At 36.4% G+C, this 15,758-nt stretch overlaps 1 protein-coding gene across 3 annotated transcripts in view; it reads left to right on the forward strand.

Moving 5' to 3' along the window:
* Positions 1-9,427: 9,427 nt before the first annotated feature.
* The window catches only part of LOC130913422 (T-box transcription factor TBX5-like), a 50,653-nt gene continuing 44,322 nt past the window's right edge, over positions 9,428-15,758 (forward strand). Inside the window, exons 1-4 of one of the 3 annotated variants that reach the window (XM_057832032.1) lie at positions 9,428-9,712; positions 11,961-12,110; positions 12,234-12,328; positions 12,406-12,525. In XM_057832032.1, the coding sequence (XP_057688015.1) occupies positions 11,967-12,110; positions 12,234-12,328; positions 12,406-12,525 (359 nt within the window). In that variant the 5' untranslated portion in view covers positions 9,428-9,712; positions 11,961-11,966. Of the gene's footprint in view, positions 9,713-11,945; positions 12,111-12,233; positions 12,329-12,405; positions 12,526-15,758 lie in introns of those variants that run through there. The other 2 variants (XM_057832033.1, XM_057832031.1) reach the window with 2 other exon arrangements.

Consider the following 15,758-nt stretch of genomic DNA (forward strand, 5'->3'; position numbering starts at 1 on the left):
TAGCTAGATTGGATCATGTTGATGCCACATAATGTTAACGTGCCTTTCCAACCAATTGCAACAGTCTTGTCATTTGTCGCAAGATTTAAAAGTAGGGTTGCCAACTCCCTGAAAAAATAAGTGACACCTCATTAGTAGAGCCGGCCGGCCCAATAACCGTCACCATTTAATTATTTTGTTTGTGAAAAGTGTTTTTGTTTTTTTTTGTTTTTTGATGGGGCTTTGCAAGGCACAGGCCCAACTAGTAAAATTCCTCAACTTTATTTTTATTTCTTTCTTTCATATTCTTATTATCCACATTAATCGGCGCACTGGAGACTCCAAACCGTTTGACCGACCGACTAAATACTGCCATGTAGTGTATTTGTTGAGCTTTCAGTAAAAGATAATGTAGTGACAAAACTGTTCTGCCCAAAAGCATGATGGGAAGTGGGTAACCCTGACTGTGTGTAGCGGCTGCAAATACTATGTCGTGTCTGTGTTGTGTACAATGTAGAGTGTCAAGAAATAGATCAATTTATGTTAGTTTTCCCATCGTTGATCCCCTCAATAGTTAGTATTGTTATGGAAGACATGTCAAAGCTTTAGATACAGTGCCTTGCAAAACTATTCGGCCCCCTTGAATCTTGCAACCTTTCGCCACATTTCAGGCTTCAAACATAAAGATATGAAATTTAATTTTTTTGTCAAGAATTAACAAGTGGGACACAATCGTGAAGTGGAACAACATTTATTGGATAATTTAAACTTTTTTAACAAATAAAAAACTGAAAAGTGGGGCGTGCAATATTATTCGGCCCCTTTACTTTCAGAGCAGCAAACTCACTCCAGAAGTTCAGTGAGGATCTCTGAATGATCCAATGTTGTCCTAAATGACCGATGATGATAAATAGAATCCACCTGTGTGTAATCAAGTCTCCGTATAAATGCACCTGCTCTGTGATAGTCTCAGGGTTCTGTTTAAAGTGCAGAGAGCATTATGAAAACCAAGGAACACACCAGGCAGGTCCGAGATACTGTTGTGGAGAAGTTTAAAGCTGATTTGGATACAAAAAGATTTCCCAAGCTTTAAACATCTCAAGGAGCACTGTGCAAGCCATCATATTGAAATGGAAGGAGCATCAGACCACTGCAAATCTACCAAGACCCGGCCGTCCTTCTAAACTTTCTTCTCAAACAAGGAGAAAACTGATCAGAGATGCAGCCAAGAGGCCCATTATCACTCTGGATGAACTGCAGAGATCTACAGCTAAGGTGGGAGAGTCTGTCCATAGGACAACAATCAGTCGTACACTGCACAAATCTGGCCTTTATGGAAGAGTGGCAAGAAGAAAGCCATTTCTCAAAGATATCCATAAAAAGTCTCGTTTAAAGTTTGCCACAAGCCACCTGGGAGACACACCAAACATGTGGAAGAAGGTGCTCTGGTCAGATGAAACCAAAATTGAACTTTTTGGCCACAATGCAAAACGATATGTTTGGCGTAAAAGCAACACAGCTCATCACCCTGAACACACCATCCCCACTGTCAAACATGGTGGTGGCAGCACCATGGTTTGGGCCTGCTTTTCTTCAGTAGGGACAGGGAAGATGGTTAAAATTGACGGGAAGATGGATGCAGCCAAATACAGGAACATTCTGGGAGAAAACCTGTTGGTATCTGCACAAGACCTGAGACTTGGACGGAGATTTATCTTCCAACAGGACAATGATCCAAAACATAAAGCCAAATCTACAATGGAATGGTTCAAAAATAAACGTATCTAGGTGTTAGAATGGCCAAGTCAAAGTCCAGACCTGAATCCAATCGAGAATCTGTGGAAAGAGCTGAAGACTGCTGTTCACAAACACTCTCCATCCAACCTCACTGAGCTCGAGCTGTTTTGCAAGGAAGAATGGGCAAGAATGTCAGTCTCTCGATGTGCAAAACTGATAGAAACATACCCCAAGTGACTTGCAGCTGTAATTGGAGCAAAAGGTGGCGCTACAAAGTATTAACGCAAGGGGGCCGAATAATATTGCACGCCCCACTTTTCAGTTTTTTATTTGTTAAAAAAGTTTAAATTATCCAATAAATTTTGTTCCACTTCACGATTGTGTCCCACTTGTTGTTGATTCTTGACAAAAAATTAAAATTTTATATCTTTATGTTTGAAGCCTGAAACGTGGCGAAAGGTTGCAAGGTTCAAGGGGGCCGAATACTTTTGCAAGGCACTGTAATTAAAAAATTTAATTACTGCCCGTCAACGCGATAAACTTGACAGCTCTAGTTGTGCCTTATGTTGGTTCAACATGTGTGCTTTATGTTAAAAGAACACAATTGCTTAATACTGAAGGAAAGCAATTTAATCAGGTGCAAATTATGTATTTCTTTAATGTTGGTTCAACATGTATTTTGGGGTGAACATGAGTTCCTTATGTTGGCTCAACAAGAGTGCGTTATGTTCGCGCAACATAAGTGCCTAACGTTGGCGAGACATGAGTGCTTTATGTTAAACGGACACAGTTGCTAAATGCTGAAGGAAAGCAATATTATCAGGTGCAAATTCTTTCCATAATTTTTTTATGTCAGTTCAACACCCCATTTTTCTCAGTGTACTATGACTTGAGAGGAAAATCTTCCCCAAAAACAAACATCAATCCAATTAAGATTTTTTTTGTAGAGGGGGCGATGCGTTGTAGGAAATATTGTATTACAGTCCAAAATGCCTGTGAGGACCTATATTTTGCGGCTTTGACTTTATGAGTAAAAATTGCATTTACACTCAAAAAAAGAAGAAAGAAAGATGGTATTTATGCAAGTGGTTTCACACAGCTGCTTTAAGTAACTAAACTGCTTTAAGTAACTATTACGTTATGTAGGTAAATGAAAAATCCCTAAATTATTCAAGTAAGACTTAAAAAACTACTTGAACAAGTTAGGCCAAGGGCGTAGGTTTAAATAGGGACGGTAGGGACATAACACTTCCAACTTTTTAGGATTCTCAAATTGTCCCCACCAACTTTTAAGCAACCTTACTTGCATTATATAATGAGTTCAATTATATACAGTTGTGGTCAAAAGTTGACATACACTTGTGAAGAACATAATGTCATGGCTCTCTTGAGTTTCCAGTTATTTCTACAACTCTGATAGAGTGATTGGAACGGATACTTCTTTGTCCCAAAAAACATTCATGAAGTTTGGTTCTTTTATGACTTTATTATGGGTGGACAGAAAAAAGTGATCAAATCTGCTGGGTCAAAAATATACATACAGCAGCGCTAATATGTGGTAACATGTCCCTTGGCCATTTTCACTTCAATTAGGCGCTTTTGGTAGCCATCCACAAGCTTCTGGTTGAATCTTTGACCACTCCTCTTGACAGAATTGGTGCAGTTCAGTTAAATCTGATGGCTTTCTGACATGGACTTGTTTCTTCAGCATTGTCCACAAGTTCTCAATGGGGTTTAAGTCAAGGCCATTTGAAAACCTTAATTCTAGCCTGATTTAGCCATTCCATTACCACTTTGGATGTGTGTTTGGGGTCATTGTCCTGTTGGAACACCCAACTGCGCCCAAGACCCAATCTTCGGGCTGATGATGTTAGGTTATCTTGAAGAATTTGAAGGTAATCCTCCTTCTTCATTAAAGCACCAGTTCCATTGGCAGCGAAACAACCCCACAGCATAATACTACCACCACCGTGCTTGACGGTAGGCATGGTGTACTTGGGGTTAAAGGCCTCACCTTTTCTCCTCCAAACATATTGCTGGGCATTGTGGCCAAACAGCTCGATTTTGGTTTTGTCTGACCACAGAACTTTCCTCCAGAAGGTCTTATCTTTGTCCATGTGATCAGCAGCAAACTTCAGTCGAGCCTTTTGGAGCAAGGGCTTCCTTCTTGCACGGCAGCCTCTCAGTCCATGGAGATGCAAAACACGCTTGACTGTGGACACTGACACCTGTGTTCCAGCAGCTTCTAATTCTTGGCAGATCTGCTTTTTGGTGATTCTCCGTTGAATCTTCACCCTCCTGAACAATTTTCTCTCAGCAGCAGGTGATTGCTTGTATTTTCTTCCTGATCGTGGCAGTGACAAAACAGTGCCATGCACTTTATACTTACAATTGTTTGCACTGTTGCTCTTGGGACCTGCAGCTGCTTTGAAATGACTCTAAGTTACTTTCCTGACTTGTTCAAGTCAATGATTCGCTTTTTCAGATCCATGCGACCAAAATTGCTAATTCGTGTTGCTGGATGTATATTTTTGACCCAGCAGATTTGATCACTTTTTCTGTTAACCTGTAATAAAGTCATAAAAGAACCAAACTTCATGAATGTTTTTGTGACAAAGAAGTATCTGTTCCAATCACTCTATCGGAGAAAAATCAGAGTTGTAGAAATAACTGGAAACTCAAGAGAGCCATGACATTATGTTCTTCACAAGTGTATGTAAACTTTTGACTACAACTGTATGTGCTTAATATGCGTCAAGACAGTTGCTCTGATAAAAAGTGAAAATGTGAAACGCTTATGTTAAAGAGCACAGCTCTTTTGAAGATAAGTTTCTTCCTAAATCAGACTTGAGAAGGCAAGAAATTAACTCATTCACTCCCAGCCATTTTCACCTGAGCAAGGCCCTTCGCTCCCGGCCGTTTTACTGGATTTTGACTGATTTTGCAAGGCCCACAGAAAATTCTGTTCTATTGCTATATAAACATGGAACCCACCAAAAGAAAGATTAGACTCTTCTTTCAGCAGGAAAAAAAGTAAATTCATCTTTTTCATTTCTTTAGAAATCAGCATTAGAAAATAGCTTAGTTTGAGCAATTTTCCAATTTCTGATGAAAAAACGGAGAAAATTCGTTTTTTGTAAACGCATACATTTCAAACATAACTTTGACTTTAACACAGCTATTTTTTGCATTAGTTACATCCCAAACATCTGAATAATGTTTTCCTTTTACAAAATATCATAAAGAACAAGACAAATAGAGCTTTTGATAGCAAAGTAACAATTTATTCACATATGACTAAGATGACGCTGTTATCGCCGCGTCAGCCGGGTGAACTTTTCCCTCATCGTTGTCTGTCTCATAAAGGTGGATTTTTTTTTTAGTCCCTGCGGGGTCTGCTCGGCAAGCCCGCTGCACTGGTGGTCCGAGTTTTTTAAAAAAAATTTTATTTATTTATTTTCCCTTCAGGCATGACAAATCCAAACAAACATACAGCATTTATATGTGTTTACAATTAATTCAACCTGAAAAGAAAAGGGCTGACGGGAGAAGCCGAAGCTTATTGAAACCCGTCCCCAGTATACCATAAAGGACGCAGAAAATATCAAATATCAATTTTTGGGATTTTGGACCAAGAATTCAGCCATAATTTGCTCTAATTTTTGCTCAAATTTTTGCATAGAAGATTTTAAATCTTCCATGTCTTCAGTCTTGTCAGTCTTTTCTCCTCTTTTCGGTGCATTAGGCATATTGGGAGGTTTTCCCTTCCAGCTGGCGCCTGAGTTATCAGAGATAACGGAGCTCAGGAAAAATGCGTCCTTCGCCTTCGAGTGTCTGTGAGATTATTGCTCGGTCGTCCAGGGCCTGGCATCCCGGGCGTCCTCTCGGTTGTTTTGCTCGGTCGTCCGCTGCCTGGCATCATACCGCCAGTGCTCCGACCGTTCGTTGCTGTTGAATCGGGTTGCGGGTCTTACCAAATGCGCTACTGCCCTCCAGTGGCCAGTTTTATTGCTTTAAAATTGATTTTCAGCTTTGTGCTTTGGAGCTCAGTTGAATCAGCACCCAGCAATGTTTTTTATGAAATAAAAATAAATAAAAAAACGTAAAAGACGTATAAATACGTGTTTGGGACCATGAAGCAATTAAGAATAGAACGTATTTATACGTTTTTGGGAGCAATTGAGTTAATAGGTTGAAGCAGTCATATCAAGAGTCAACGAAGGTTATTGTTAAATCTATGACACAACAACAAATTGCAAGGGAGTGCTCACTGAGTGTCGTGGGTGTTGGCCAAACATAAGCCGTTCTCTGATGGAGAAATAATAAAAGGGTGTATGACTGAAGTGGTGGCAGCAATGTTTGAAGGAAAAGAAAAGGAGGACATGAAACAAAAATCAAACAAATCTCACTCTCTGATTCATCAACCACAAGATGCACTGAAGTACCGGCTGATGATGTAAGTAAATAGCTTTGTGACCCCCATTTCTCTCATTGAGCAGTGTTTTACAGTTAAAGTTACTGTCAATAATTATAATGTTTGCACCTTAATGACGGCTTGTCATTTATGTTCTGTACATGTGAACATGTACTGTACAACTATTTACACGTTTTCTTTTTTGTCCAGCGGTTTTTATTTACTGTACATGTGTAAACATTGTAGCTGCATGTTTTTTTGGGGGGGATTTTTATTTTAAGTTAAGAAAATGTTTTGTTAATTTAGGCAAGGCAAGGCAAATTTACTTGTATAGCACAATTCAACACAACGCAATTCAAAGTGCTTTACATCACATGAAGATCATAAAAAATCACATTAAATCAATAGAACGTGAAAACAAAGACGATTGAAACAGGAAATAAAATTATACATTTAATCACAAATAGAATTTAAAGGGGAAATGTGAACTAAGGTTGGCCAACCATGTTTTTGAATAATATCAATGGCTAAACCATTATAAGCATATTTTCATTATTTTTTTTAACGCAACCCTTCCAGATTCTTTGTTTAACCCATAGCAACGCCCTTGACAACGAAAATGCTTTTCTTCGGCAATCTTCGGAAATTACGTCACACCAGTAAGTGCGAGGGAAGTCCGCCATAGAACAGTATTGTTTGTTGCATTGCTTCTCGGTAAGATGCCACAGCGGTGAGTGGCAATGTTTTGTTCTCACTCAAACGAAAAGTTGTATGAGTGGCCAAAGGACAGCAGGGCACGTAAATGGACATCTTTCGTTTACACGAAGCGAATGAATTTCATGCCATCATCGAGTAGTGTTCTCTGCTGCAAACACTTCGAAGATGCCTGCTTCCTTAACCGGTCTGCTTATGATCAAGGATTTGCCAAACAGTAAGTGTGATTTTTGGATAGATGACTGATGACTTTGTCAAAGCAGAGCTGCCAACTGTTGTGGAATGAACAGTATAAGCTAGCGACGTTAGCCGAAAGTTAACTCGTGGCAATCCCCGATCATAGTTGTTGTTGCGTTCGCTAGGTTAAGCATGTTTAAATTGTGCGTCATCTACGATCTTGTCCGAAAGGGTTAATCCACTGTCAATCGGGAAAGGGGTGTGGATGTGCACATAAGCGGGTCGGCGTCGCGGTAATTCACGGTCACGTTGCAGTAAGAGACACACACCGCCGGTGAGTTTGTGCAATTTATTTGTATTTGTATTATGTATTTCCACCTTCATGCTTCAAGCATTGCAATGCATTTGTACGGTTCTCAGTTTCTTTCACGGTGATCGCTTGATAGCCTTCGAGTTTGTGTTTCGCCGCTTCGCGAGAGCCGCTGACAGGTGACAAGTGTTGCTTTTAACGTCTGGCAGCGAATCAGCGAGCGCGCAGGCCACGCAATGAATCATGGGAAATGTAGTCTCGGGACAATGAAGTGGTGCTTTGTAATCTGTTCGCTTGCGTGAAAAAAACGACATTTCCTCACGCCATTAGACGCCACTTTGTTTTCTTATTGTTGCCACAATAAAGTGGAGAAAGCCATCGGCGACTGTGATATAGTGGATATTATTTAGTTGTAATACGGGAGTTCATCAGTAGAGTGTACGCATGTCATTTAGATGTGTTATTGTTTGTGCCTTACTCCTTCACTAAAGGGGAGCAAAGTTGTTGTTCAGAGTCACTTGGCAAGACGTTGAGTAAAGTTGTAAAAGCCAATAAAAGGTGTCGTGTGGGTCACTCGGTCAAGATATAACAACGACTCATCTCCTTCTTTCCCCCCATCGTTTTTATATTATTATTTTATATGCACAAGAGCTGCCGGATCTGCCAAAATGAACATGAAGTCTGATTATTATTTTTTTTAACAATGTCATCAGATAGACATAAACATAAAATTATATGCAAATGCCTGCATCTTCAAATCATGAAAAAAATAACAGCCTATATTTTACCAATGTTGTAATCTCGATGGGTCTTGTATCCATTCCACGTCAGGTAGTCTAGGCACATTGTTTGTATCCTGATTAGCGTCTGGCTAATAACATAAAATTCCAATCTCCCTCTTCTTCCTCCAACTCTTCAAAAACTTGGATCTCCTCCCTTGCGCTTGATCTATCGCTTATATCGCTGTTTGAATCATTGTTTGAAGGGCTTCGTATGGCGGCCGTATGTATGGAGGTGTCATCGCGTTCCCGGTGTGACGTATCACTTCCGGGTTCGTCCCCTTTCAGGCTCGAACTTCGGAAAAGCGATTATTTTGTCAAATATACAACATATAAATCATTTTTTCATGCTTTATTTGTTGGACAATGTTTAATTACTTTACTTGTGACCCTATTTGGCATGTGAAGAAATTACTTCACATTACTGCTTTAAAAAAAAAAAAAAACACTACTACTAATAATAATTGAAATAAGCAATGGGGATAAAGCACAAGAGGAATTTATTTTTATTTAATCCAGAATGTTTGTATTTTTGTTTGGTCAAAAGAAAACCACCTTTACCACCTTCGACCTGCCTTGTACTTGACCGACATTAATAAATGGACCCATGCTTGTATGAAAAAAAATAATAGTGGACTTTCAAGATTTGTATTTGAGGATCCTGTTCTATATGTTGAACGACATTTCAAGTCATATGACCCATTACAAAAGACCCCACAATAAGATCATATCATGTCCATCCTGGGTCCAGTCAGCCACACAATAGCCGACGATGCGTAAATGTCTCAAATCTCAACACGAATGGAGTCAGTCGCCTGCCTCGTATAAAAAGCATACAGGCAGGAGTATAACCTCCCGGTGACCCCTTCATGTTTGCCCCCGGTGATGAGCTTGTCCTGTAATCCGGTCAGTGTGATGATCCTCGTGAATCAACGACGAGATTAAACATGATTGTTGTGTGACGTCGCTACTACCGAATGCCGCCATTCGCTTTCTTTGTCCGGGAATATAATTTCGGATTATTTTTTTTCTTCTCCGGACCAAAATTTCTCCTTCAAAAAAATGTTTTGAAAAATACATATACGCACATGCTTATAAAAAACATTTATTATCATTTAGAAAATGATGATAACAATGATAAAAAATGAAAAGATGAAGAAGCGAGGGGGGCGCATATGCCATGCATGCCAAACTAAACAGCTCAGCCAATAGCAACACAGGAGAGCGAAAAAGGGGCGGGGATATGCGTCTCATCCACTGTTTAACTCCATTTGTGATGAAGGATGTGATGAGCTGGGTCCAGATCGGTGCTGGCACCAAGTCGGTGAGGGCAACCGGGGGATGAGCGACACTAAAAGCCCGCAAATTACAGCAGCGATGATCTGATTCGGCCCAGAAAACACTCAAACCAGAACGGATGTTTTTCCAAATCAGCGCGCCGTGGATTATGCTGCATTTTTCACAACATATCGCAGAAACACGTGGACCGCTTCCAGTCAGATATTGAAGTGGGAAATTCTAAAGTTTCACCAAAGAGGGGATCGTGCAGGGAGGACGAATCGAGAAGGATGAGCGTGAGTTTTCCACTGTGGACCGCTTGAGGTAAGAGGACAACCTAAATAGAGTCCACGTTTGAAGTCACTCGCGATGGCTATTTTAGAATAGTGGATGTCTTAATCTTAATCTTTGCGAAATTGCACCTAAATCTGACATGTATAAATTAATATTGGCCAAATACACGTGCATACGTTTGGTTTTAACATTGGTAGGGACGAATAACAACATAACCTGCATGTACACTTTTTCTGGGGACAGGACATAAAACCAAACAGATTAGGTGAACGGGGGTCATGGCTACATTTCACACGAATATGAACCTAATTAATTGATAAGCTAAATAATCAATGCAAAATAAATGTGCATTAACCTATACTAAGTGATACACCGTTCAATTCGAACCTTTGTTTTTAAAACTACTAAAAAAAAATTTCGAGAACTTCCAGAATAAGTGTCTGGATTTTATTAGCAAATTTAAATTGCAATTTTTGAATTTAAATTAACATACACAATAAATACAAATTTATTAATAATCTCTTAAATATCCAAGGAATGCAAAATATAAACATTTGTCTTAGGACCACTCAACATTGTCTGTCCAAACGAATACCAAAAATATAACTGAAAAAGCGTCTTAGTCAGGGTATAACAAAAATAAATAAAATTTATTGTGTTCATGTCCACAAGCACAGATAAACTCAACAAAAAATGAAAACGACTATGATTAATGTATGATTATCTGGAAAAAAAATGTCTGAAAATTAAAAAAAAAATCAAATAAATAATGTGCACATTATTTATTTGAATTTAAAAAATTTTTTTTAAAAAACAATGCCATTTTGTGAAGGTAAAAAAAGTCTGCAATGGCTGAAAAAAAAATCTAATAAATAATGTACACATGATTTGTTTTTTTTAAACAATCAATGTTCATAATGCCATTTTGTGATTTCTTATTTTAAAGTTGGCTAAACTAAGATATGTTACGTGTATTTACTTACATTTAAGTACTACTACTACTTACTTTGGCATACTATATTAAGTTATTGTGACTAATCTTTAATGAGTTCCTGTCAACTTTATCGAAGTGGATTACACTAAAATACCTGAAGTCAAAGTGTAATACAAATTTCAAGCGATGCCCACTTGTTTTTGTCAGAATATATTGTTAATTTGACTCAAAGTAATTGAGTTGTCACAACTTGATTTGAATTTAACCCTTAAATACCTGCAACAATTATCAGGGAATCCCAAAATTTGAAAACTAAGGTCCTAATGAAACCTTTTTTATCAAAGCTGTAAAAAGAAAAGTCAAAATGAATATGTGTAATAAGCGCTCTAATATCTATAACCCTTGCTAAATCCTGTTTTTTTTTTTTTTTTAATTCTGGTGGAACCTACAGATGCACGTGTTGACTTGCATCTATCTTTTTTTTTTTTTTTCCAGAAAAAAAAAGTCAAAATTCTGAATTTGTCTAAAATCATGACATTTTAGGTGTATCAAATTTAATTTAAAGTTAATAATTTCACACTACTTAACACAATGAAGTTTGTTGACTTAATTATCCCAAGGTAATCGGTTTCCTAAACTTCTTTAACTAAACTTAACTTGTTAGGATTTACATCGTTATAGAAAATAAATACATTGTAAATGAATGCAAGTCATCAGCCAATCAAATGTGCGTTTGAAAGTGTGGCGGGGGCGGGGGGGATGGACCGGCACATTCAGCAGATGAAAAGGGGTAAATGTAATTCTGAACATAATGAAAATAATTCACTTAATATATAGGGTCAATTTAATTGTATCCTTACAACATATGGGATGACAATGTTGCTTAAAAGTTGGTGGGGACAATTTGAGCATCCTGAAAAGTTGCAAGTTTTATGTCCCACGCCCTTGGTCAAATATAACCTGCTTGTCACCGCGAATTTACCTGCAAAAACCTACCTCTAAACAATGTAAGAGGTCAAGTGCACGAACGTTTAGTCTCATTTTAAGTAAAAGACCATTTTAAAACGTGCAACTGAAAGGCTCTTGAAATGAAAACATCTGCAATATGTTATTTAGGATCGATATTTAGGTATGACATTTAGATATTTAGGATATGATATTTAGGTAATGTATGCAAATTAGGATATTGACATATATAAGGCCATATTTTATGAATGGTTATACAGTTTGTAGAAATAGAGTGGCCTAAAAAACTTACACCCCAATTTTTTATTTATTTTTTTCTTCAGCAAATTACGACCATTGTATTTGGTCAATTAAATGTGTGTGATGGTGTGTGTGTAGGACGACATGGCAAACGGAGGCGACCAGTTCGGCCTCGCTGAGCGTCCGGATTCCAACTGCATGGATTCTCCCAAGGAGAATAAACAGGACAATCTCAGCAGCTATAATTTAAAATCACCTGCTTCGCAACAGGCAAATTCCAGTCAGATGGTGTGTGAAAATATTTTTTTGCATTAGTTTATTCCTGATGAGTTGCCTAATACAAGTGAAAAATTTAATGTGAAGAAATCTCATAATAATCGTCCGTTTTATTTGCATGTTTTTCTTGCACAGGGCATGGAAGGAATCAAAGTTTTCCTTCACGACAGGGAGCTTTGGACGAGGTTCGATGAAGTTGGAACTGAAATGATCATCACCAAAGCTGGAAGGTAAGGATGAATAAATATTGAATGTAAAAAGCAGCTAAATGACTTGATATTTGTCTTCCACTTTATTTTCAATATAGGCGCATGTTTCCAAGTTATAAGGTGAAGGTCACAGGTCTCAACCCTAAAACCAAATACATTCTCCTTATGGACATTGTGCCCGGAGATGACCACCGCTATAAGTTTGCAGACAACAAATGGTGGGTTTCGTCTTTATAAATTCATGAGCATGTTTAACGAACCTATGTAGTATAGCAAATTTCAGCATTCCAGAAATACAAAATGTCAATTTAAGCCCCCACCATCCCCCGAACCCTGACAGAGCTCTCAGTTATAATGGCACTGAAACACGAGCATTCACAGCCAGTCTTCCCGGTTCAAATGAATTGGACGTCTATCGCCATCAATGTCATATAAATGAGTTAACGTTCAAAGGGCCGAAATGATGTTCAAATGACATTTTCTGGGAGTGATTGCAAAATTTAAAAAAATATATAGTGAGGTAAAACAAGCAGTTTTAGGAAAAAGTCATGAAAGCACGACAAAATTGAACAGGCACAGACATGTGTTCTGGGTGTCGGTCGGGTCACTTGATCCAGCACCACGGCCTTAATATTAAATATTTGGAGGGGGAACAAAATATCGACCTTTAAAGTTATTTGAGGCGGTGAACATTGTGTATTTCTGTTTGTATTCATTTTAGTTTCATAATTTAGTTTTTATTAACATTGTATTCATTTGTAAATGTACTGTATTCATAATGTAAAAGCTTAAAAAATACAATATTGATTAATCATGAAAAAAAAAAAAAAACATAAAAATAATTGTTAATATATATATATATATATATATATATATATATATATTTTTTTTTTTTTTTTTTTTTTTTTTTTTTTTTAATGACCAAAATTAACAATTTGCCCCACATGGGTTTAAAGGTATTAAGTATTAACATAAAAAATTAATTAATTAATTAATTAATAATAATAATAATTACTAAAAATAGTCATTTATCCTATAGGGTTAAAAGTGTCAACTTTTGAAAAGCTGTCCTCTAGTGTATTCATTTTAATTTAATAATTTAGTTTTTATTAACATTGTATTCATTTGTATATGTACTGTATTCATAATACTAAAAGCTTAAAAATACAATACTGATTAATCATGAAAATAATAATAATAGCTAATATTTAAAATTTTTAATGACCAAAAATAACGATTTTTCCTATATAGAGTTAAAGGTCTTAAGTGTTAACATTAAAATAATTACCACAAAACGTCATTTATTCCATAGGGTTAAAAGTGTCAACTTTGAACAGCTGTGCACTACTATACTGTGTTCATTTTAATTTCATAATTTATTTTTAATAAAATTGTATTAATTTTTAAATGTAGTAAAAGCTTAAAAAAAAGTACAATAATGATTAATAATGAAAAAAAGACCAAAAATAATTGCTAATATTTTTGTTTAATGACCAAAAATAGCGATTTGACCTATATAGGATAATTACCAAAAACCGTTACTTTTTCTAACTTTTGAACAGCTGTCCACTACTGTATTCATTTTAATTGCATATAGTTTTATTAACATTGTGTACATGTGTAATTGTACTGTATTTATAATGGTAAAAGCTTAACAAATACAATGATGATTAATCATGATTAAAAAAAAGTTAATTTTTTTAAAGACCAAAAAATGTTAAGTATCTTAAGTGTTATATATATAAATAATTACCAAAAATCTTCACTTATTCCATAGGGTTAAAAGTGTTAACTTTTGAACAACTGTCCACTACTGTATTCATTATAAATTCATAATTTCGTTTTTATCATCACTGTCTGAATTTGTAACTGTACTGTATTCATAATGGTAAAAGCTTAAAAAATGCAATAAAGATTAAACATAAAAAAAAAAAAAATACATACAAATATTTGCTAATATTTAAATTTTTTTAATGACCAAAAATAGCGACTTGCCCTATATAGGGTCAAAGGTCATAAGTGTTAACAAAAAAGTACTTACCAAAAACCGTCACTTATTCTATAGGGTTAAAAGTGTCAACTTTTGAACAGGTGTCCACTACTGTATTCATTATAAATTCATATTTTAGTTTTTATTAACATTGTATTCATTTGTATATGTACTGTATTAATAATGGTAAAATCTTAAAATATATATAATAATGATTAATCATGGAAAAAGAAAAATAATAATAATAATAATAATTGCTAAGATTTCACTTTTTTTAATGACCAAAAATGGCGAATGGTAAAAGCTTAAAAAAAATACACTAATGATTAATCATGGAAAAATTTTTTTTTTAAATAATAGCTAATACCTGTATTTAAAAAAATAAAAATAAAAAAAAGACAAAAAATAGCGATTTGCACTATATATGGTTAAATATCAAAAGTGTTGACCAAAAAATACATTTGGAAATCAAATGATGAGCTTCAAAACGCCCTCTTTGCTATTTTGGCTCTTTGACCAAACGCAACTTCAAAAAGGATAACGTAAAGTGCTCATTTCTAATTAAAAACACATTAAAAATAACCAATAAAAGCATATGAAACATCCCCGACCAAAAAATTGCACTTTGTTCTGGTGTTTGAGTGGAGTACAAATCTTAATTTGTAAATGCATTGTATTCATGGTGGGAAAATCTTTAAAAAATACAAAAAAGATTAACCGTGAAAAAAAATACATAAAAATAATTGCAAATTAAGAAAAAAATAATGACCAAAAAATTGCGATTTGTAAAGTGTTAACAAAAAATAATTACCAAAAATTGTCACTTACTCTAAGAGTTAACTTTTGAACAGCTGTAGTGACCACAGGCCCTCAAAGTGTTAAATAAACCATTTGGGTTCCTCTCCATCAATGCATCGTATATTGCTTAAAAGTCAGGCCCTCTTTCCAGACCGGGCTGGCCTACTTCCTGCCTCTTCTCTTCGTCTACCCGCCGGTTAAATCAGTCTGCCAAGGGTTCACCGGGCGGACAGAGTGCACGGCACGGATTGAAGTCCCCCATTCAGCTGAGGGGGGAAATCCGAGTCCCACTGATGCATCACTGCTTGGCCTCTTTGGACTCCCATACGCATTATTGTATATAATGCGCGGATCGTCAAAATATAATCACGAATGCGCTCATTGTAGATGGAAGGGTTTTACATACAAAAGAATGCAGTACTAACTAGAGATGCCCCGATCATGTTTTTTTGCTCCCGATCCGATCCCGATCGTTTTAGTTTGAGTATCTGCCGATATTTCCCGATCCGATTGCTTGTTTTTTGCTCCCGATTCAACTCCAATCATTCCCGATAATTTTTCCCGATCATATACATTTTGGCAATGCATTAAGAAAAAAAATGAATAAAACTTAATTCAATTGCTCCAAGTATCTTTTTTTATATTCCAACATGACAATGCTGA

The sequence above is a fragment of the Corythoichthys intestinalis genome, chromosome 3, assembly GCF_030265065.1.
Source record: "Corythoichthys intestinalis isolate RoL2023-P3 chromosome 3, ASM3026506v1, whole genome shotgun sequence".
Taxonomy (NCBI): domain Eukaryota; kingdom Metazoa; phylum Chordata; class Actinopteri; order Syngnathiformes; family Syngnathidae; genus Corythoichthys; species Corythoichthys intestinalis.